This window comes from Corvus hawaiiensis, chromosome 2 (genome assembly GCF_020740725.1).
Source record: "Corvus hawaiiensis isolate bCorHaw1 chromosome 2, bCorHaw1.pri.cur, whole genome shotgun sequence".
In the NCBI taxonomy this organism is placed as follows: Eukaryota; Metazoa; Chordata; class Aves; order Passeriformes; family Corvidae; genus Corvus; species Corvus hawaiiensis.
Window position 1 is genome coordinate 96791022 of NC_063214.1, and position 22891 is coordinate 96813912.

Sequence of the window (22891 nt, forward strand, 5' to 3'; positions counted from 1 at the left end):
TGGAAAGCCTCACCTTTTAGCAGCACAGCCCTTTTCAAACTTTACTCCAAGCTCTCTTTGTTCCTTGTGAAGCACAGCTTCCCCCTACCCTGCAAATTGGGATTTTTTTCATTCCTCAGTAGGGGGGAGGAAAAAAAAAAAAAAATCAACTTTTTCAGAGGAAGTAGATGAGTGCTCTTCTAGACAACTAGAGACTGCTACTCAACAGTGATTGAGCTATCCTATCCTTTTCCCTCAAGTACTGAATTACAAGGACAGTAGCACTACCATACTTGTAATATGTCAGCAGGTATTAGGAAACACTATTCACCACTAGCAAAATTCATAGCTTCCAGGTACATTCAAGGTCACAGGGCACTGGTCCAAAGTACACCAGCCTTGCTGCCCCGCATTAGGTTCTCATGGTCAGGAGTGTTCTGGGCAATGTTTTGGTGTGCCCCAGTTCCTGCCCTGCAGAGCTGGTACTGTTAACACCAAAGCCTTGCTGCAGGAGGGAGTCAGGGAAGCACTAAACACCAAGGTTCATTTTCAGCATGTTACAAGGCACACAACCCGCAGCCGATGTGCATTTCCTACTTTGTGGTAAGAGGCCAACTTCAAAATCAAACATGAAACATCATTTACACAGGCCTTAGACTGAGAAGCTCAGCAGCACTGTCAGAAAGTGATGCTTAGCCAGGCAGACTGGAGTACTGACATGTCTCAGCAAGTGGCAGTTTAATGGAAGAGGTACCTTCTCCAGGTCTCAGGTTACCAGCACATAGCCTTCCTTGTTGCCAAACACAAAGTGCAAAACAGGAGTGCAATTCCAACACACACACACATTAAGGTTTGCCTTTGTGCCACGAAGAAAAAACCTACGCACTTGTTTAACATAATTCCACACTAAGGATTGTTTGAAGCTTCCCAAGTATAGCCAAACCATTACTTCAGCACTCGATAAATGGTCAACAAATGGTTTTAAGAATGATCAGCAATACGAAGAAATACAGAAAAAAAAGTGTCTTTATTAGCATTGTTACAGGCAATGCATACATAAGAACTGATCCTTGAAGTGTACAACCCCCCAGCCAAGTTTAAAGCAAGAGAATCAGCAGATTGAGATCTATATTGTACACATGTGCAGTAACAGGATCTCTCTGAACCTTCCAACAGAATAGACTGAAATCACTTTACAAAAAAACGTAAATAAAAATAACACCCATTTAAAAAAGTACCAGCTCCTAACGAGCTGGCATAGCATCAAAAATATCAAACAGGGGAGTTGTCCAATCATAAAGAGTTCCTGTAAGGTTTGAGTATTGCGTTGTTCACACCCTGCATGTGCCAGGCATTGAGTTGAAAGCTTAGTAAAAAATACACACCTAAGAGACAAGGTGAAGTTCAGATTTTAAATCTCAATTTTGTCAGTTGTTACTTAATTTTTTTAAATGCATCATCAGTATACTTAACATCATCGCTCAATGGCAGCGGTGCAAATAATGAACCTTTTCCCTTTGTTAAGAGTTCTGAAATTGAGTCAGTTAGCAACATCCCTCTCTGGAATCCATAGCTGACATGGTCTTATGCCAATTCCAAAAACGCACCCTTAAAAACTTTCAGCTTGTTTCTAAGTGGGTAAATATTAAAACTAGTTAGCAAAATTAAACACCAGAATCTTCAGAAGTTATTTTTGTGCATAGTTAAATGCTGCAAGATGATTTCACATTTAATAAAGCAGACTTTAAAGAAGCAATTTGCAAGAAAAGATGTTACCTTACAATATCAACTGGTTCAAGGGAAATGTGGGGCAATTTTTTTCCCCCAGCCTCTTGCAATTGCTTTTCATCTACACTGGATTTTAGTGCAAGTAATTAAATTGTTTGATATCCAGCATGGCTCCTCTTTCTGCCAATCAGGTAAGCAATCAAGACAATTAGAACAAGACCAGCAAGGGCTGCACCAACTATTATAGGGATCAGCATGTTATTTTCATCCAGTTGACATTCTTCCACTGAAGAGAGAGAAAAACATCCATGTTAGGTACTAGTGCACCAACAGATGGCTACATCCAGAACTTCAGCATTCTGCTCTCAGCAAAGATAAAACTGGCTCAGCTAGCTTACCAACAAGAAAAAGGAAGCCAAGTCCACTAACTATGACCATTCAGGATGAAGTCTTTCTAGTACCAGGTGTGTACACAATAAGGAGGTTATACTGATTGTTTCCTCCTCAAGAGCCATCATAAATATCCACACGACTCTTCCCACAATCATTTTGCTTTCACCATAGTCACAAGGTACAGGTTTGCCCCTTTCACACAACTGTCTGCACACAGTTTGGAGGGCAAGGTAGCACCCTTCCTTCACTCTTCTCTGGACCATCAGGAGCAAGTTCCAAGTTGTTTCAAAGCTTTTTACATACCTCTCACACTAGCCTCAACTCGGACACCTTAATCAGCCCCCACATCATCTGTAGTGGGGCATGCAGAGACTAAGCAGAGCACCCACAAGCTGACATTTGACTACAGAATGTTATATTAAAGTATACTTCACAAGTCTTGGGTTTGACAGGGGCTGCCAAATGCAAACCTCTTACCTGGCCCAAATTTGTCTCCATCAATCTTGAAAACCTGGATCTGAACATTAAATACATTGACAAGGGCTTGGTCCGTGACCTGCAGATTCTCCTTGGAACTGCACTTGTAGGAGTTCCCAACTGAAGCTCTCAGCTCACTTATGCTGTTGTTTGATGCTTCGAATTTTGGATCTGTGTAAGAGAAAGTCTTATTATATAAACCTGAAGAGCAGGAGCTGTAAGCTCATAGAGCTGAAATTTGATACATTCATCCCCAACATTTCTCATACATTATTTAATGCAGGCTACCCTTAATATCTATAGAAGTAATCTCAGAGAATAGATTTCTTAGAAGTCCTTACTTTTTGCTTCAGAAGGCAGAGTCGTGCTTACACTCACACCTTGCAGGAAGAATTTTTCAGCACTTGCATTCTTTAAAAAAAAAACAACCAAAAACCAACAAATCAGTAGTTGTCATTTAAGCTGATGATGTACAACACAAGCTGTTCAGGTTCCATTCTGCATGCATTTTGACAAAGGTTTTCAAAGCATAGACCACAAATGGGATTAGCATCCCGAGGAGGTGCTTAGTCGGACTTCAGGAGAGAAAAGCTTCACAAAGTATGCACCTTAAGGAAGATTATTTTGTGGGAGGGCACAGAGGCAGAGAAAGGGGGCCTTGTCACCCCCAAACTGTTGACTTGACTTCCACACTGCAGGCATAGTCCCACCCATTCCGTAAGCAGCCTACATGCAGTGATCTTGGTACCCCCACCCAGAGCTGCAGAGAGTCATTTAACAGCAACAGCTCAAGGTGATCAGCATTAAAAGGAGCATGAAGCTCTGACAAACACAGTGGACTCAGTCCTCAAAGGTATGCAGCTCCAATACAACACCTGGGGCAGGGCTGTGGGAAACAGGATTCCCAACCATCACAGGAGACCAGAAAACAAGCACACTTGGCCTTTGGGCTGTACACAGAATATTAATGAGGACTTAAATCTAGCTCCAGGCTTAAAATTAGATGAGATGCCCACTTGTCACAGGCTCTTCCCAGTTTCAACAAGAAGCATTAATGAGTAAGCAACACAATCTTCAAGGAAGTTCCCATTCCAAACAAAATACTTTTCTGTGTACACATGTAGGTGTGCGTATATACATAAACATTCTTTTCTCACAGTGGTTACCAAGCATAAAACCCACTAATGCCCAGTATTAAAACCAAAGGAATTAGTTACTCCCCTTCCTGTAGCTGTGTCTTTTTCCCTCTTGCACTTGCCCCAGTTAGTTTTCCCACATGGAAAGTCCTGCAGGCCCTACATGCTTGGTGCAGAGACTCTTACCAATGCAAACTGGAAGATAACCCTCGTTTTCTCAAAAGTCAGATTCAGCAAGGCAGATGTATTGTTGCATGTCCCAGAAGAAGTTGTATTCCGTGGTATGAGATTCAGCAAATACAAACCCATCTGTCAGAGAAGAGGATCAATTATGACACTTGAAGAGACTTAACACATCACCTGACACTCAGTCGAGGTGTAGCTGGCTTGTGCCACATGCCTGCAGTGTTGTGTTTGCCCTATGTCACAGACACCAGGGCAGATACGTGTGCACATTACAGACCCATGCAGGCTGCACCTGAATTACCAGGCTGCCAGACAACTAAGGGCACATCTAACAAAGCTTTCTGCAGCCCTGGCTGGCTGCAGCCAAGAACCCACTGCTTTCTCCACACAAACTGCTTTGGTCCTTGCAGCATAAGGAAAAATATCAAGAACCACCACACTACACGGAGGGCATTTTTTATGCTATAAAATACTGCTTTGACGTAAGGTAGAAGCAATTAAGGGAACCACCTGTCAGCACAATCATCTTGCATGTCATTTCAGTTCAAAATGCTTTAGTTGTGCCCATGGTTCATGATTTTATACGGTCTTGCATCTGCAGAAGGCTGTGGGTTAAATGCACTTGCCAAACAATTAAATAGAAACCTTTCACAGTTACTCTTAGCTGATCCTCATGTGACTTTGGAAAACCTACTTGCCACTTCCTCACCTGTCATTACACTAGAAATCAGTTGTTCCACCAGAACCAGAACACCAGCATCATGGAATTTCACACAATTAAGGTGGCTAAAACACAGCTATCATCATAACAAGACACTACAGCCACAGATCAGCTATAAGTGCGCATGATTTTACCTCTCAGTCATCATCAACATCATAAATAAATGCAGTAGTTTCTTTTGCAATACTATTGTTTCCTATTGGGGATCTTCAACAGTCCCTTTGGGACTTTGGGTTTGTCCACAGCGCTGGCAAGCTGGGCTCTGCTCAACAGTGGAGGGAAAGAACCTGTGCTAGGGCTGGATCTTACATAAACCATGGTTTATTCTTTTTTTTTTTTACTATTAAAATCAGCTGTTAAGTAGCTTTTAAGCATCAAAGTCAAACCCAAACATCTTCAGTGCTGGCTGGAAGGTAATTAAGTCACAAGCTTGTTTCAGAGTACAGTTTTACAGTAGTAAACTGTAAACTATAGTTTTACAGGAGTAATTTTCCCTTCTACTAGTCATTTACTATTTCTATGCCTCAGGCCAAATTTCTGTATTTTATTGAACAGTTTAAAAATCTTGTTTCAGTTGCAACTTTGGTAACAGGATTCCCCATCTCATATCTTGATAATTGTTACTACTTCTCTTAAATGACCATATACACTTCCTGGATTCAACAGTTTAATAAAACAGTTTAATACTGCTTTTAGTGAGTGGAAAAATCCTTAAGAAGCACTTTCAGTAGAAGTGTTTGAAATGTCACTAGTCTAGACCAAGTTAAGCAATTCAAATAGAGGAAAATGATGGATGAACATAAATACCTGGGCTTTTTAAAGAAAAAGTTTAGTTTATAATAATTTACCAAGTCTTCCCCAAAGAAGAAATTTGAAGGCTTTGAAGAAACAAAAATCAAAATGTACCTTTTCATCTTTTTTTGGATAGGTGATATTAAGCTGTAAGCCCATGTAAGCAAGTACACAGGTTCCATTTGGACCAGTCACATTGTATTTACCAACTGCAGGATTTGGGGGTGATGAGGTTGGTGCTGGGCCAGTTGTTGGAACCTGGCTAGTAGTCTGCTTAGGAGTTGTAGGCACTATAGTAGTAGTAGAGACCATATCTTCAGCACATTCCGTCGCTGCAGAGAAAGGGAAAACAGTCATTACCAAACAAAATGAAGCTGTGGGATGATCTACCTTTTCAATCCTCAAGGGAAAGGAAGACACAATTTCAAGTAGCTTTTTTCCTAATAAAAGATAATAAAAGCTCAGAAACACAATGCTAAAGAATTACCTAAATTCTTTTTGCAAAGTTTGACACCCTTTTAAAGCCTGGCATGTGAAAACGACAACTCTGCTGGTAATTTACTGAAGTTCATGGTGACCACATCCACTTTCATTCTCATCTGTCATTCTGCTTTGCTCTTGGGTCAGGATAAATCTGACAGAGCCAGCGTTCCTGCTGTCTGTTCATGGCCAGGCTGGGATCCCTATCACTCAAGGAAAAGCAGAGGAACAGTTCTCCTGTCTACTGTTAAAAGTAGGATGTGTGATCCCAGGAGATGTGTTCTCCTTCCCCTCAATCTCATTATTCTGGCAATACCCACACAGCCTTAAAATATTGCTGTGGCTCTTCTCTCCTTAACAAGGGGATTCTAAAACACTGCTTCTGATGGCAAGTTTTCTGCTGGATCCTCTCACATCCATCCTCCCTTCAGTCCTGCACAAGGAGCCACCCTCCATGGGGTCAACAAGGCTGTGAAGGTGTGGAAGTTCACCTTCTCTTTTCATCCGGTCCAGCAGCAACTTCCAAGGGAACAGTGACTCTGATTTATTTGCCAGAGCAGTTGGAAACATGTGGCAGCAAGATCTTAACTTGATCTGGGAGCCAAGAAGATTCCTGCATTGAACATCTAAGCCAAAACCAAAGGTCATAACAAAGACATTACTAAAGTAGAGGCTTCCATGTTCCAAGCCAAGGTCATCTCCACATGCCAGGGATAACAACTTGCAACTTTTTAAGGACAACAACAACTGCAGCAACAATCAACTCTGACTCAAAGGGCCTACTTCTAAAATTTAATGCGTACGTATCTTGCAGATACCAGACACCTAATAAATAGCCTTAAACAGCAGCCTGACTTTCAATTACAGCTCAGAAAGAGCAACTCTAATCACACCATCTGAAGTCACACACACTCTAACATAGCTTGCTTTCCTATTTCTACTCCACTGCTGGAAAGTCAAAGAGCAGAATGAAGGCGGATGAAGGAGGAATGATCCTGTATTTTGTAGACGGATACTGGTCTGATCCCAAAATGCAATCATTTCCTAACAAACCAAAAAGCAACCTTCTGGGTACTTCAGTGGAGAATTACCCTCTATCTGCAAGACCTCAACACATAGAGGTTCTTATTTAAGTTGGCAGAGATAGAAACAACCAAATCACATCAAGTGGAAGTTTAGCCTAGATGGAGTTTTGATACATTATTTTTACTGAACTGATTTAGAGCAGTTTCTAGTAGCTCTTCAGGACAGATCAGAAGATGAAACAGATTCTTTCATCTTTTCTCAACAGTTACAGGAACGCAGCTGGCAAAACTACCAACAGAGAGAAAATCAAAGCCTCCCTTTTAGAGCTCCAGATAAGCACTACCATCCCCTCAGTCACTAACTTCTAGTACACTGACAGAAGTCACTGTTTCTAGTTATGGAGATGCACTGAATATTGACTCTTCTTCCCTTCAGTGAGCCTTGTACAGATCACCAGCAGAAATATCCTTTCATTAAAGATTTGCAGAGAAAGAAAATATTAAGGGAAAATTGCAGATCTAAAGATTATCAATAACTAGCTGCCTAAGGGACAGGGGAAGGCTCAAGCCAATGAGAATGGAGGGAAAGAACAGATCTGGAGGGCACAATATTATTTTCAGGTCAAGAAGACTAAGAAAAAGTATTAAAAAAAAGGATTGAAAAAAAACCCCAAAGAGCTAACTCATTGTGCACTAGGAATGGAAAAGTCAAATCCAACACTGTTATAAAAACTTAGGGAAGATAATAATTTAAAGAAAAAACTGCACATGGCAGTATGAATAACAGGAATGTGGAAGTAACAAAACCACAAAATAACATCCCCCTCCATCCCTGAACTCAGACTAGTGTCAGATCACAATCACAGAACTTCACATCTTTTTTCTAAGAATCAGTAGTTTCATCAAATCAGTGATATTACAGGATGGAAAAAAGCAATGTAGAGAATATGACTGTGACAAGTTTAAAGCATTTATGTTTATCTAAAAAAGAGAAGGAAGCATAGGAATAGAAAATAAAGCAAATGCTGACAAATTTGCATTCCACAAGAAACACTCTCCAGAAATAATGCAATACTGACCTTTTTTAACTAGAGGACTATATAAGAGCAGATCTTAAGGTCTTAAAGAAAAGTATTACATAGGGAGATTTTATTGAAGTTTTGTAGAAGTTAAAAATCAGCTTTTCCCAGTAATCATGTCTTATGGTTGAGCCTGCTGATAAATGATCACTTATCATACTTACCTGGTAAAACAACCAGATCAAAGTTTCATAATTTTAAAAAAAGAGAGTTCTGAAGATTGCAGTAATAGAAATCTGGGTTTGGTGTAGGTTTTTTTAAGCATTAATGTAGGTCCACATCTTTACTGCAAACTAGTTCACTGAATGGAAGAGTTTGACCAAGGGAATGATACACACAAATCTGAGCCAGTCATGTGAAGCAGCCTAAAAGAAGTCAATGCCTCTATTATCATGCATCAGGCAAGGTATTTTTCACAGAAACAGGACAAGGTAGAGATACTCCAGTAGAAGGCACTTGTTCATTGTATCCATTCCATGCTAGCATGGGCTACCCTAGTTTCTAGTATTTGTTTCAACTTAGCAGGTGCATAAATGGGATTAACAGCTAAAGAAAAGTTCTACATTTCCCAGGGAAGATGAAGACTCTAAAAGTAAGGCAAAGACTTATCACTCCTTAAGATATTATGGGTGATCAGCTTATACAGCTCTCTTGTGTTTGTGGAGTGCTGCCACAAAAGCAAAGGACATGAACATATCATGAAGTAATTGGCCTTTAATAATTTGAAGTAAAATTCCACACTGTTTTTCAGTACAAGCAATCAGGATAAAAGTATCACTTCGTGATCGTGCCTGAAAGAGAAAAACCTGACTGTTACAGCTGACATAAAATCTCCTGTAGGAAGATGTACATTTCTGCTCCCTAAAGATCAGTTCTCTACTGTCTGCCATTATTTCACTAATTTTCTCCAGAGCACACAGTAACTAGATCAAATTATTTCAGTAGAGGCCATAATGCTTGGAAGTTACCAGATACTTCTTAAACTAGGATTTTGGCCATGTGACCACTCAACCTACTGCAGCATGTGTTTAACACCCACACTCATGAACAGCCCAGTACAATACCCATGGGAACCCAGGGCACTATCTCCTAATCACGGATTCCAACATCCTACAGAGAAAACCTGATGCAAGTCCATTCATTTCAAAAGATGCTGTTATCAGAACTTCAGATCCGGTTTGTACCCGCTTTAATATGATTAGTCAGGACTTAAAAAGAAATAACCTGTTATTGGAAATATTATCTCATCAAGTACATTTTCTGTTACAAGATACTTACTGTTCACACTGAAAGTGCCATTTGTGAGATAGGCTTCCAAAGTGACATTGCTGAAAGTAACATTCACAGCCTTCATATTGATGTGCTTGGAGTTGGTGCATCTGTATTTTGTGCCCCTATGTGCCTGAATAATACTTTTATGTGATACAGTCTTCACAACTCCTGTAAAAAGATACATTGCATTAGTACGTACCAGTATTTAAAGAAATGACTCAGTATTACATCTGGAAGGGTTACACAACAACAACAGGAAGTTTTCATTTTACCTGCAGTTGAATTTGGGAATAAAGTTGCATCTGACAGATTGTAGTGGAAAACTAACTCTTCAACTTGGTACTTGTCTGCAGATTCTGAGAAATTCAGGCTTAACGAATGTCCTGCTCCAAAATCCAGTATCAAAACTGGATGAGATGCGTTATCTTTACCACATGAGCTCTGTGAGTCTACTGAAGCATTTTGCGGAAGAAAAAAGTGTACAAACTGCGGGGTAGAAAAGAAAACACATGTAAGCTTTTCCTAAGAGCTTTTTAAATATCCTATGAAACTGTTACAAACATATAGCAGACATTAATATGTACTATAAGATGTCTACTTATATACCAGTATATAGCAAGCAGCATGTTACTGGCATTCAAATTTAAGAATCTTGCTCTCTGAAAGTGGAGTACAAAACAGTACATACTCACAGCACCTCTTAGACTTTTTTTCCTCCTAAACTAGCAATATGAATTTGCAGGTACTTCTGTACTACAAGAATCAAATCTTGCAAACTCTGGACATGTGAAAATGGGAGAATTTAAGCTTTGCTTCTTGTAGTACAGCTGAGCAAGAACAAAAGTGAATGGTACATCCTTACATAGCTTGACTGTAATACTTGGAATTTATTACACATTGTGAAGAAATGCGGTATCTGAAGACCAATACAACATTTACTTGGAAGTTTTGAGCTTACTGTTTACAAGAAGAAACAGACAAAAGCATGTTATGAAAGATGTCAGTTCTGAGCGTCAGCATCACCATTGAAAACGTGGATTATACAATATAAGGCTCAGCTCAAATCACACATAGCAAGTGAACCACTGGCAAAGTAGTAGGATTTTTTTAACCTTGTATTACACTGATGGCTAGGAAAAAAAAAAAATCTACTTCAACAACCCAAAACTGCAATAAGATTATAAATAATCCACAATTCCTATTCAGTAGTGAAGATACAAAAAAATCAGAAAACCTACTTGTTAAACCAAATTCTTAATTTTCCATTAACAAGCTTTTGCTGTTAATATGGAACAGTCTGTAAGCACTGCACTAGTCTGTAGATACATTGAAATCTAGAGATTTGCTAAGTAGGAAGGTCACAGACTTCCGGAGTTTAAAAAGTTTAAAAGTTACATGCCAACAGCCATTTCAGTTCAGATTTAGTCCATGTGAGTGTGACCAAGTTACCAAAAGAGAATTCATAGTATTTTTGCCTTTACAGTTCCAGTGAAAACCATTTTAGTCATCAATAGGACTGGTGTGGAATTTCAGGCACAAAAGTAATTTCAAATGTTTTGTTTGTGATTGTTTCAGGCAGCCTTAACCTTGCCGTTTAATTAGAAGAAGCATCCGTAATAAAGAAAAGCTGATGCGACATGATTGGGAGGGTAAAAATCTTTGTTGAAGCAGTTTATCATGCATAAAAATACTCACTGAAAGTTTAAATACTGCACATGTGCAGAAACACCACACATTTTATAAATACTAAAAATGCTAATAAGTGACAAGCAGTAAGATACTCACTGCCCTTACCTGTTTTTGCCCATTGTTTTTGTATTCCACTGAGAAGGCTACTGTCAAATCAGCAATTATGCAGACCTTACCACTTGAATCTTTCACTTCAAATGAAGAGGAAGCCTGTAAAAAGCCTGATAAAAATAAAAAGCGGTTAACTTGGTGTCACATAAATTTGCATTTTTGATCCCAAAGAGACAAATATGTACAACTGTATATTTTGGGAGTACAACCGTATATTTTGGGAGTACAACCTAAGCAACTGAGTTTGGAAACTTGGGCATTAACAGTCTCTACCTTCAACATCACTAACAAACAGAAGACAAATTTAACACCTCATCTATAAAAATGCAAAGCCACCCAAAACTGTTGACTTGCTGGGTCCTAAGAGATAAGAAAAATATGCAACAAACACCAGTCATAGCGTTCAAGGCAGCTTCAGCCTTCACCCTATACAGCAACAATTTTACCATCTTCAGCCAGACGTGACTTAGCTTATTTGATCCTGCACGCCCTACAACACTCCACCTTCCCCCCACAGCACACCATGCAGCCGTCACTCCTGCTGTACCAGGACACTCAGCTGTACGTGCACTCAATGCAGCATTTAGAAAGCTTGGATTGACTGCAGATGTTTTGAAGGCACTGCCAAAAATAGCATGATAGAGCATGCTACCCTTGCCAGGAGAACTTCTCTTTACTGTCACCATGCTCTCCACACTTGAGAGGAGGAGGAGACTAAGATCTTGACACAGACTAAGGTTATGTTTTCCTGACTGGTTTAAGCTAAACTCAGACTGAGCTGCTGAGAAAAGCAGAGAAAAACTTTTCTGCCCCTTGTTCTGCTCCAGCCTCAACGCTCAGAGCATGCTGAGTACAAATGCCCAAAGTATCGACTTAACAGGGCAAGAACACACAGCAAGGGGAGCACACAGTCATCCCTTCTGATGGCAGCATGGACTGGGACCAGGGTCACCAGGGTCCACTGCCAACAAAGCTTCAAACAGGAGACAGACACATTGTGGCAGGCTGCAAACAGCTGGAAAGCTGGTTATCTCCTACTTCATTTGTGGCACGGGATACCTGACAGTGCTCCTGCACCTGACCAGTTCTTTATTTTAGAGCCTTTTATTTTTCAGATTCCCAATTTGTCACCACCACCACCCCCAATCGAACCTCACAGCAATAAGCCTGCACTATTTCCATGCTAGCACTTTACCAGTTTGCATTTGCAACAACTTCAGTCTTGCAGAAAACCTGATAAACAGCTGCAAGACATAAACCATTATCACAAGCAAATAAGCCTTAACGAGTCACACATGCTAATCCATTCAACTGTTGATAATAGCAAAGAGATCCAGATGAGGGATTATCCATTAGCTAGCTTCCCTCCTCAAGAAGTTTTTAAGAAACAAATCCTAATTTTAAAACTTTCCACTGTAGAACTATGGTGTGTACAATTGTATTAAAACAATTATTAGGAAAATTTGGACTTTTGTCAGCTGGACTTCAGTAGAAAGCACATCAGTCACAGGAACACATTGGAAACTATTTCTCTGGCACCCAGCAAGCATTTTCCCTTGTTGCCTTCCCCTTAGCAACATCACATCCTCCCCCCTCACCAAAGAGGGCAGAGCTTAAACTGGAATTCATTCAACTTTACCCAGTTTTTGAAGAGTCTAGACTTGAGATCAGAGATAGACAGAAGAAAGAAAATGCTTAAAAACAGATAGTGTAGAAAACCTATTTCAAACCAAAACTGTCCTACCTTTGCCTTTATGTCCAGCAATTCAGAAACAGGTTCTTCCACATGAAAGTTTCAATTTGCAAAGTTTCCTTCGATTTGCATTTACATCTGGAACTTGTTTACATTTTATGCAAGCACTAGTTTTCTCAAAAGCAAGCTGCTTACACTTTCCTCAAGATTTCTAGCAGAGCGTAAAAAATGTGTAGAGGCAGGGAATAAGAATCCACTGCTCCTTGAACTAACACTATGACTAAAGAATGTGCTAGAATGAAAACCTTCAGTGTGCATGCAGACTCCCTTGTTTGATAGCTATTAAAAGTCTTGGCAATTTTAGAGCTAAAAATAATCAAGTAACAGGTAATAAAAGAATGAAGGAAAAATAATTTTTAAAAGAAATGCAGGGGAAAGAAAAGACTGAAAAACAATTAAGAAAAATGTTGCTGACCTAAATGAAAACGTGACAGATCTGTCCATTACAGATGATTCAGAGAACAACAGACAATGCAGAGGTACCAGAAAGCACCAAATGGAAGACAAATTCTGGTAATAAAGAGCTGATAAATCACCCTCAGCAAGTTTAACTAATACGGAATGAGGGGCATGAATAAACATTAAATAGTAACACCTGCATAACTACTAGATTTTTGTAAGGTTAAATTCATATCATTATATGAATCCTGATTTCATTAGTGTGGAACAAATGCTATAAAACCCTAGTCCATCTTAAGAAATATTCAGCAGCTGCTGGATTTGCAGTGTCAGTGATGAGACAGATGCAACCAGCACGAGACCCTGAGCTGTCCTCGATGGAGTGGTGAGAACTGTTTCACTGCAAGTAAGGCAATACTTACAGGGATGGTGATCAGAGAAAACTCTGCTGCAGCATCATCTGCTCCCAAGGTCTTGAAGGAATGCAGATGAAACCAAGTGAAATGTATAGGACATAGGAGCAAAGAAAAATTAGAAAAAAACCACTGAAGAACAAATCAAGACACTGAAGGAAAGAAGGTCCTGCCTATTCTCTGCTCCAGCCAGTTTAAGGCAGAGGAACAGCTCGCTGGGTCTCGCAGGAAAGCATCTGTTGAGTTTTGTGAAGGCAGTTCCAGTGTCAAGCAGTGATTAATGCATGAATCATCACCAGCCCACAATCACTACGAGCCTACAGTCAAAATGTCAAGACTACAGAAAAGCAAACTGATGTTGAATCAATCTATCCCGGGAATATTTCTAATGAAGTTACATAATGTATTGCTTAATTCTATCAGGGCATACCTACAAGTTGAGAATATTGTTTGTACATCTCATAACAATATCATTCTTTGCTAATTAACACAAAAACTGATACAACCCTCCGATTCTTAACTTTAGGCTTTAAGTGTTCCTCTTAATAAAATGCAGAGCAGCCCTATATTGACAACTACTTGTGGCACAGCAAGTGCAGTACTTCAGATTTAAATGCAGTGGTCCAAAACTTCTCAATAGCAAAAAGTAAGTTTCATTGGGTTCCTTATTCACTTGGCTGGAAACACCACATTATGGATACCTAGCAAAGAAATTATCAAAAATTTACTAACATCAAAGAAATTTCACTTGGTTCAGATGCTTCCTTTGTATTTCAATAAGTTCCAAAAAAAGGCTGCTTATATATTTATTCTAGCTGCATCTTTTCAATTGAAAATTGTAAGACAATCTCTCCCTTTATACCTCATTTCTGCAATTACAGTCTCATGCAAGAAAACACTTAAGGTAACTGTTAAAGCAACAACTAGAGATGTTGCTTGAATTAAATCCAGCATCCTTCTTTATCTAACATACTTACCTCAAAAAACCTCCAAGTATATGAATACTCTGAGATAAAATAAGTAAGTCAAACAAAACAAATACTTCCCTGATTGTATAACAATTTATCTTAAAGAAATCCACCTCATAAAGTTGTTTGTTTTAAGCTGAAAGGTACAAAGCTAACAAAACAATCTAGCACATGCTTTCAGGTTTCAACCTTCTTATAACTGAAATCCTGTTAGTCAAACACAGCTACCCTTGATTTACTGTCCCATATAAGGGAAACCTACTAAGGGAGAGAGATGAATGGTTGTTGTGTGCTAGAAAACCAAGCATATTTAATGGCAATTGTGTACACCATCTGCTTGCAAAGAGGACTTCAGTTACTAGAGTTAATAATTTACTTTGCCTCCAATATTTATTAGAAACATGGAACATTGACAATAACAAAATACAAAAGCTATTTCTGTATAATCTGGGGTTTATTACTGTAGTCATGTTTCCTGTGTAAGTAAAAACTTCTTTAGCATTTTTCTTCCTCCCTCTTGGAATAAAGGGCAGCAGGCCATCCAAACCCACCTGGGCACATATTCCATATCATCAATACTTTAAGCCACACAGATACAGATGGGAGGGACTGTTTGCAGTTATATCAACTGCCTACGGTGCTTGGGAGGAAAAGCATGGCTGCAGCACAGCGCAGCTGCTGGCTCCTGGGACGTGCTCTGACGGGCTTCAGAGTATCCCACGGCCTGGTCACACTCACAGACTCTCCTCAGCTCCAGCCCACCCTGGAATTACTGCGCAGCAGCACTGCGGGGGTAAGGGATGCCAGCCCTATATAATCATTCTGTACCTAAGTTGCAGTACTGATGTGTTGCCCTGCACCTTTGCCCAGGTGTTCTGATGGCAAACACAGTGAAGACTGCTATCTGTGGGGCATTAATCCAAGCAGATAAGAAATGCAGGTTATTATCTAAAGAAGGTTTATTTTCTATTGTATATGTGAACCAAACTGCCCAGTAATTTACTCATTCTGATGGTTCAGAATGATCCTGTCATCTCAGTGCCATTTTGTGAACAGTGGTAACCTTAGTCACCACTTTAGACTCCTAAATCTATGCCAGAGAAGAGAATGGAAAAATCCCAGAAGAGTTATGCTCTCCTCTAATGCTCTGTCTTCTAATGTACGCACCACTCCCAGAGGGACAGCTGGTGCAAGTCCTTTATCAGAAGACCGAGTCAAGATCACTTCCTTAGGATTCAAAATCTATACTGCCTTGGTATAATACAGAAAGAAAAAGACAGGAACAACTGAAAGCAGGAAAATCCCTTGACAGGCTTGATGTACGAAACACTTTGCAAGGGGTGAGATGGTCTCCATAAAGTTATGAGTTATACTTACCTTTCACCAATGGACATGCAAGACTGAATGCTGGCTACCTGGAAAGCTGGCAGGAGAAGACAAGGCTGGACTCGAGTGCACAGTGGTGGGGGAAAGGGAGAACAGAGCTTAATTCAATGCATGAGAGTACTTCAGGGCATAAGAGAACCAGCTGCAATTGTGCAGGTGCAGCACCTGATTATATCGAGTTCCCGATCCAGCCCAGAATATGCATCCTTGCCAACCAAGAGACAAATTCACGCAATCTCAGATTATGGTTTTGATATTGTTGACTTCCATTAAGGCAGCAAACACTTTGTTTCTCACCTCAAGTTTGCAGATGAATAATTTCTGTCTTTATAAACAAATTTATACAAGTACAAAACCATTAAAAGGAAGGGCTATCTAGTAGCCATACACTTGCAACTGACCAGAGAATTGCACAATTGCATCAAGTTTAGTCACATGAAACTTCTTTATGGCTTCCTATCTAGAGGAAGGAAGTCTTGGGATAGCTCTACAGCAAATGATTACATGAGTGCACTGGGAGAGCTAAACTCCCCTGGCCAGACCCTTTTCAGCATTCACACAAGTCCATTTTGTACTTGCTCTGGTTAGTGCTGCTGTATCACACCACACAACTAACACACATTCTTCAAGGCAGCTGCGAGACCCAAACAATGTTTTGAAGAAAGGAGCACTGTGTGACAATTTAAAGAGAAAGCTTCCCCAGAGGAGAGGATACTGGAAATAAGGTAATAAACTAACCGCCTGAGTAAAACCACTCTCCCAGTCCTACAGAGTAGATCTTAACCCTGCCAAGGAAAGTAAAGACATACAGGTGTTTGCATATCGTATGGAATGAATTCTTGTTAAGAAAACAGATGCCATCAGAAGTTTAATACAAGAAAACCAAGTGTATTAACTGTGAACCTCTGTGCTCAAGGCTGAACACTGGAGAAGGACCAAGTACCCACTGTACAGAGCTGAAGCACATTTAAAACTCTGTACTCTTAAGGCCAAGGTGCTCCTAAGACCCTCATACCTGGAATTAACAGTAGAAAAAGTAGTACTGATAGCCAGTGGTGCTGTCAAGGGACAGAAAAGGTTAAGAAACTGTTATACTAAGACTGGAAGGGATGCCAATCCATCCTGAAGTCAGATGCCCAAAAACCATGGAATCCTGATTTACCAAAACATAAGGTACATTTAAAAGTATGTAATATAGAATCAAGATAATGTATGGGAGTGTTCAAGTAACTGTTGTAATTACCACCACTCACATGCCCAAAAGTGTCTTCTGCCAAGCTTAAGAGAACACATACCAAGAAATCCATTTCAGCACCAAGCTTTCTCAAGGAACTTCCAAATAATCATGGCTGACTTTGAAAGCAAAGACAAACTGTTGAAGTTGTAACAAGCAAAGGTAAGGTGTGCCTTTTGCTAGAAATAAGCTTTTATCTTGGAGACCTACAAAGGCTTATCAGAGATAACAACAGCAGTTAATGTTGCAATAGAGTATCAATCTTTTGAGTCAGGTTCCTCTGTATTTAGAGGCAATTCTTCACTTTGTTGTCTGCTACTGATTAGAAAACATTCTAATTGCCACAGAAAAATCTAGAAGCAGGTTACACAAAAAATTAAACTCTTCAGCCTGACCAGAAACCTTGGAAACACATCTCAAAAGTGGCGTGTCAGGGAACCTGCAGAGTTCTCAGCAAGTAAGAAGTTACTTCACAAGTCAGAAAAGCTGCTGAAGTCAAAGCCAAGTAACCTATCACATGATGACTGACACACTAATTCAGATCCTTAGAGACTGTGTCAACACACTTCTAGCAGCAATCAAGCAAACACTATGTCAAGGGCAGCATTTGACAAAACAGTGTTTCAAAGTTGCTCAACATTAAAGTAGTTCGTTTTTGTGAAAACCAAGTTACACTGGTCTTAGTTCCAAACACCCGATAATGCCAAACCTCAGAAAAACAATTCAGCACCAAATTGCTCACTGGCTGGAATTCATTATCAAGTTTCTCTCACGTATCTTACATCGGTAGCAAGGTTTGGAATTCCTCTTTGGACTAGAGTTGTGCAATAGAAACACGTGGATTATGTGTCAATGCCTCTAAAAAGGCATCACACTGCCTTGAAAAACGAATTTTTCCTTCCCTAAATCTCAAATACTTAATTACTTACTGCACTGAATCTGTGTCTGATTCTAATCTTAAATTTTCAAGAAAGTGTTCTCTGATGTGTCTAAGTTTCAGTAATGAAAAAATCTATGGGTGCTCTAGATCTCAGAGAGCACGAGCAGCTCTGTTGGGTTTGGCACACAACCCAACTGACTCATCGTGCTCAACAACAGACAAGCACCATCTTAATCAGTATTTCAAAAAGCAGCAGCTAAGTTTAGGGGAGGTGCTTCCATTTCCCACAGCCCCCTCTCCTTACATTTACCACTATACTACCTGTTTTCTTATTTCCATATGTATGTTTGATATTAATGAGGAAATTAATTGCAAAATGCTCAATGCTGACACATGAAACATTCAGCTTAGTGCTTGCTGCTCTATCTGAAAAGAAAACTGAAACAGTGCGTGAGACTGGGAGAGGTAAAAAAAAAAATCTACTGTCCCAAAGTCAAGGCATCACCAAACAAATTTTCACATCTGCCCCACCCATGCTAATCTTTCACTCTCCTGTGACCATTACTTTATCCTAATCAGTGTTCACTCAGATGACTAAAAGGCTGCAAATGAGCTAAAATATCTGAAGACTTCAGCTCATATATTATCATTATCTCTTATTCTTCTCCCCTCACCTTACAACCCAAACCCCACACTCTGGCAAGGAGGGGGTCTCTATTTGCACCACAAAATCTTCCCCCAAGATTGCAGTATAAAGTTATGCAGAAACACCCCGCTACTAAGCTACTAGACACTGGTACAAAGTCCCGACTACCAGTAAATAGTTACTCTCTAGTAAAACAAACTATTCTGTTGCCTCAGCTGCAGAAACCTGACACATTTGATATGCCAAAAATTGACAAAGATAATGCACCGAATGATACTCATGACCACTAATTAAGCAGAGGAAGACTACTGCAGTGGCAGAAAGTATTAACTATGGTACCACATAAAAATCACAAAAACTGATTTGAAAGCAAACTGTAAAGCAGATCTTCATTTAAGCCACAACTATATCAAATGAACTATACAAGTAATTCCCACTATAACACCAGTTCAACGACACTTCAGCTGCCAACCCTAAAAAGCAAGTCAAGGAGCACTGTAAGTCACTGTGCTCACTACACTGGCTCACAAGGGCTAGATATCTGAACCGCTCAGTGCCCTTTGCGAGTGGCATCTTCTGGGCTCAGTGAAACTGAAGTACGGTCAATGGTGATAACGATATTTACTACCAAAGAGACCTTAGAGGAGTCGCAAAGACCGTCATATCCCAAAAATGATGGCAGATAAGCATTCTCAACTGCTGTTTTATTTGGGAAGTATTTTGGCCAGCTGCTGAACAAGTCTCCTTTGCTGCCAAAGCCACATCTCAGAAACCTGATAAGTGTTGTGTGATGTGGCTTTCAAGACAAGAAACCAAAAGCAAGAAGGTAGTTATCAGTAAACAAGCAAGACACACTTCCTCGTAAAACAGCCTTGCTGCCCTAACAAACCTTCTCATCAAGGCACTGAAATCTCTCTATTCCAGACACGTTTCGTATTTTACTCAAGATATGGCAGGAAGAAAGCCATTAAGCAAGGGAGCATTACATGCCTTATAGAAAATGCTGCTTCCTAGCAATGACATCAGTAGCTCCCACGTCTCCACGCCTCGTGCTCCAGGCGTGTTTCCAGGTTCTTCCCGGAGCGCGGTCCCTACATCCAACGCAGGTGCTCAGACCAGCGTTCCCGGGCGCTACGCGGTTCAGCGCGCCGAGCCCGGCAGCCGCCGCCTCCCGTCCATCGTTGCCCTCGTACCTCGGCGGCCCTCAGAGGCTCCCGGGCGCCGCAGGGGCCCGGCGCGGGGAGGGGACGGGATGGCCCCCCAAGAGCCCCGAGACCCCGCGGGTCAGTCAGCACCCGGGAACGCCGACAGCAGGCGGCAGCGGGCGGGAGGGCGGGTCTCCAGATACAGGTGCCGCGTCCAGCGCCGCCGGCCCCAGGGCCGCCTCAGGCCGCTGCGCCTCCCCCCCCCCCCCCCCCCGCCACCCCGCCGAGCGCACAGGCAGCCCGCGTCCGCCCCTTACCGAGCAGGGCGGCCGCCGCCAGCAGCCGCCGGGCCATGTCGGGGCGCAGGGACGGGGCTCGGCGGGAGCGGGAGCGGGCGCGCGGCGCGGGCGGGCGGGGGGCGGCAGCTCCGCGCTCGGGGCGCTCTGGCGACGGCCCCGGCCGGTCATCTGACCGCTGACGTCACACGCCCCGCCTAGCCGTCACGTGACCCGGCTGGGCGCTGCGGGTGCCCAGGGCCACAGAGGGAGGGGAGGATCTCGCGAGAGCGGGGAGGATCTCGCGAGAGCGGGGCGGGGCCGGGGCTGGGTGTGCGGGCGCTCCTCTGGGGGAAGCGGCGGTGAGGGGACTGAGGGAGGAGCTGCTTTGGTGAGCAAGTCAGCCGCCTGAGTTCCGAATTGTCTCCAGAATATGCTTCATGCCACTGAACCTAAAGGCAGTTTAAGGCGAGTACGGTCGTTTCGCACAGAATCAATTCAGTTCCAGCTGTGTAAAAACATTGGAAGTTGATGGTCTGTTACCTCTGAAGTGTTGTATCTATATACTCAGGTCTACATATAACTCCCATGTGTTCCAAGACACAACAGGGACTGCTAAGGATGTGTGTTTGCATGGGTAAAAATTGCCGTTTCACATAGCAGGTGTCTGATGGTTTTTAAGGAATCCCTTTTCTTTTATTGAGAAAACCTGAAAAGAAGGTGAAGTTAGTTTGTAAATATTGTCAGATGTAATGGAGATGGGAAGCCCAGGCCATTTGATCACTTTGTAATCCAATGGTCTCTCTTATCTACAGTGTTAGGGATATGCTTACTTCATCTGAAACCTCAGAAGCATATATCTTGCTCCTGAAATCCTGTTTCTGGTACTATTGGAATGTGTCCTAATGTTAGCATGCCTCTGCTTTCTCACAATGACTGCCATATAGTCCCCTCTTCTCACTACAGGCTGCTCCAGATTAATCAGCTCTGAGGCAGAATCATTTCTGCTCCCAAGCTGCCTTCATACATTTTTACTTTCAACCCATTTGAAATGCAATTTAGCTACTCCCAGGTGCTAAAGTCAAGTTCAGCTACTGTGAACTTGACCTTTCCTTGCTGTTTGTCTCAGTTCATTCACAGTTCCTGTTTCCCCAAAATATCCTGGATAAGTTTAGTTGCTCCTTACGGGGGCCTGGGGATCTACCTTTAATTTTCAATGCTATTGCTATAAACGTGCATTTCTTTTTTAATGCTGCAGTTTTAGCTGTGCATTTTTAGACACAGTAATACATTACTTCAGTTTGTTTTTCCCTGCAACACTTCTAGCAATCTTTATTCTTGCCATGCTTTGCCAAAAGCAGAAGTTAGTCAGTTTGAAAAAGGACATAACAAGCAGCTCTGGTCAAGTGTTTGAATGAGTCATCTGCAGAGGAGTTGAGGGTAATGGAGGTGGGATAGGGGCTGTTCTCATTTTGGATCACTGTTTTTGGAACCTGCACTGGGACTGGAGGAAGGTCTGCGGAACACAAAATCTCCCACAAGACAAATGGAGAGGGAGGCCCAAGGTCAGGTTTAAACTTGGTGTGCAGTGTTCTGCCTCCCTGCTGGAAAATTGGTAGGCGTCTATGAACGGAAAAATGACATATGCTTGGATTACTACCAAAAAAAGATCAATATATATATATAAAAGTTGCATAAAGCAATAATATTGTGGCAAAATATGGTAAATAAAGAACATAAGGTTATCAGCAGAGAATGATGTTGACCTTCCATGCTGTGGATTATTAGCTCATTAGGCCTTTAATAATGGTGCAGAGATGGCACAATACCAATTTCCACCTCCTTTCAGTACAAGTATTACCAGGGTGTTTGTTAGACAAATGCATCAAGTCTTGCACAACCATGTTGGCCATCAGCCCCACTGCTTGGTAACTTGTTGGCTGACATCAATCAAACTTGATAGCAGGGTGAGACATACACAAACAAAGTTACAGCTTCTGTAAAAGCTGCTATATACACAGCCTGGAGGTCCAAATTAGTGCTGTCACTGAGGGAAGTGAAATGTAGTCCATACCTAGCCCCTACACATTTCATTTGACAGAGCTGCTGGCCAACCAACAGGCTCACAGGCCCAGACACAAACCATGATGCACTGCCTGGCCTTTTTTCAGAGCTGTGGATGCAGAAGGGGCTGCTCATGGGAAACACCCAGGAGATGTAGGAGCCATTACTACAATAAAAGCTGTCCTCTGATGTCCAGGCAGACTACAAGCAAGGGAGACAAAATACAGGCTAGGAATTTTTACCAGGAAACAATTTCTGCATAACATGGCTCTATTTTCCCACAGCCTTTTGCTGAGTATTACCTGACTTCACACAGTTACTTCCTTTCCAAAGAGACTTGCTAGGAACGGCTAACCAACTTCATGGTACTCTCCTGAACATACCTGCCAAAGATAATAAACCTACAAACAGAATGGAACCATTTAGGTTGGAAAAGACCTCAAACGTTACTGAGCTCAACTGGTAGCCCAGCACTGCCTAGTGTACCACTAAACTAATGTCACTAAGCACCACATCTATAGGTCTTTTAAATACCTCCAGGGATAGTGACTTCCATCAATTCCCTGGACAGCTTGATCCAGTGATTGACAACTCTTTCAGTAAAGAAATTTTTCCTAACAAAAATTTTTGCTAAACCTCTCCTGGCACAGCTTGAGGTCT

At 41.4% G+C, this 22891-nt stretch overlaps 1 protein-coding gene across 1 annotated transcript; it reads right to left on the reverse strand.

The window, feature by feature from the left end:
- Nucleotides 1-987: 987 nt before the first annotated feature.
- Nucleotides 988-20320, reverse strand: LAMP1 (lysosomal associated membrane protein 1). Its single transcript, XM_048327629.1, has 9 exons — nucleotides 20210-20320; nucleotides 11063-11178; nucleotides 9541-9754; nucleotides 9275-9436; nucleotides 5527-5744; nucleotides 3900-4022; nucleotides 2919-2988; nucleotides 2578-2748; nucleotides 988-1993 (listed from the first exon to the last, which is right to left on the reverse strand). Exons 1-9 carry the CDS (start codon nucleotides 20244-20246, stop codon nucleotides 1854-1856), a joined length of 1251 nt encoding a protein of 416 aa, XP_048183586.1. The 5' UTR covers nucleotides 20247-20320; the 3' UTR covers nucleotides 988-1853.
- Between the last annotated feature and the right edge of the window lie 2571 nt (nucleotides 20321-22891).

Excerpts from the sequence above, each read along its gene's own strand:
- LAMP1 (XM_048327629.1), bottom strand. The coding sequence starts at position 20,246 with ATGGCCCGGCGGCTGCTGGCGGCGGCCGCCCTGCTCG. Across the intron at positions 2,989-3,899 it reads TTATCTTCCAGTTTGCATTG|AATGCAAGTGCTGAAAAATT; the intron begins GTAAGAGTCTCT and ends TTTTTTTTAAAG. Across the intron at positions 1,994-2,577 it reads TGGAGACAAATTTGGGCCAG|TGGAAGAATGTCAACTGGAT; the intron begins GTAAGAGGTTTG and ends CTCTCTCTTCAG.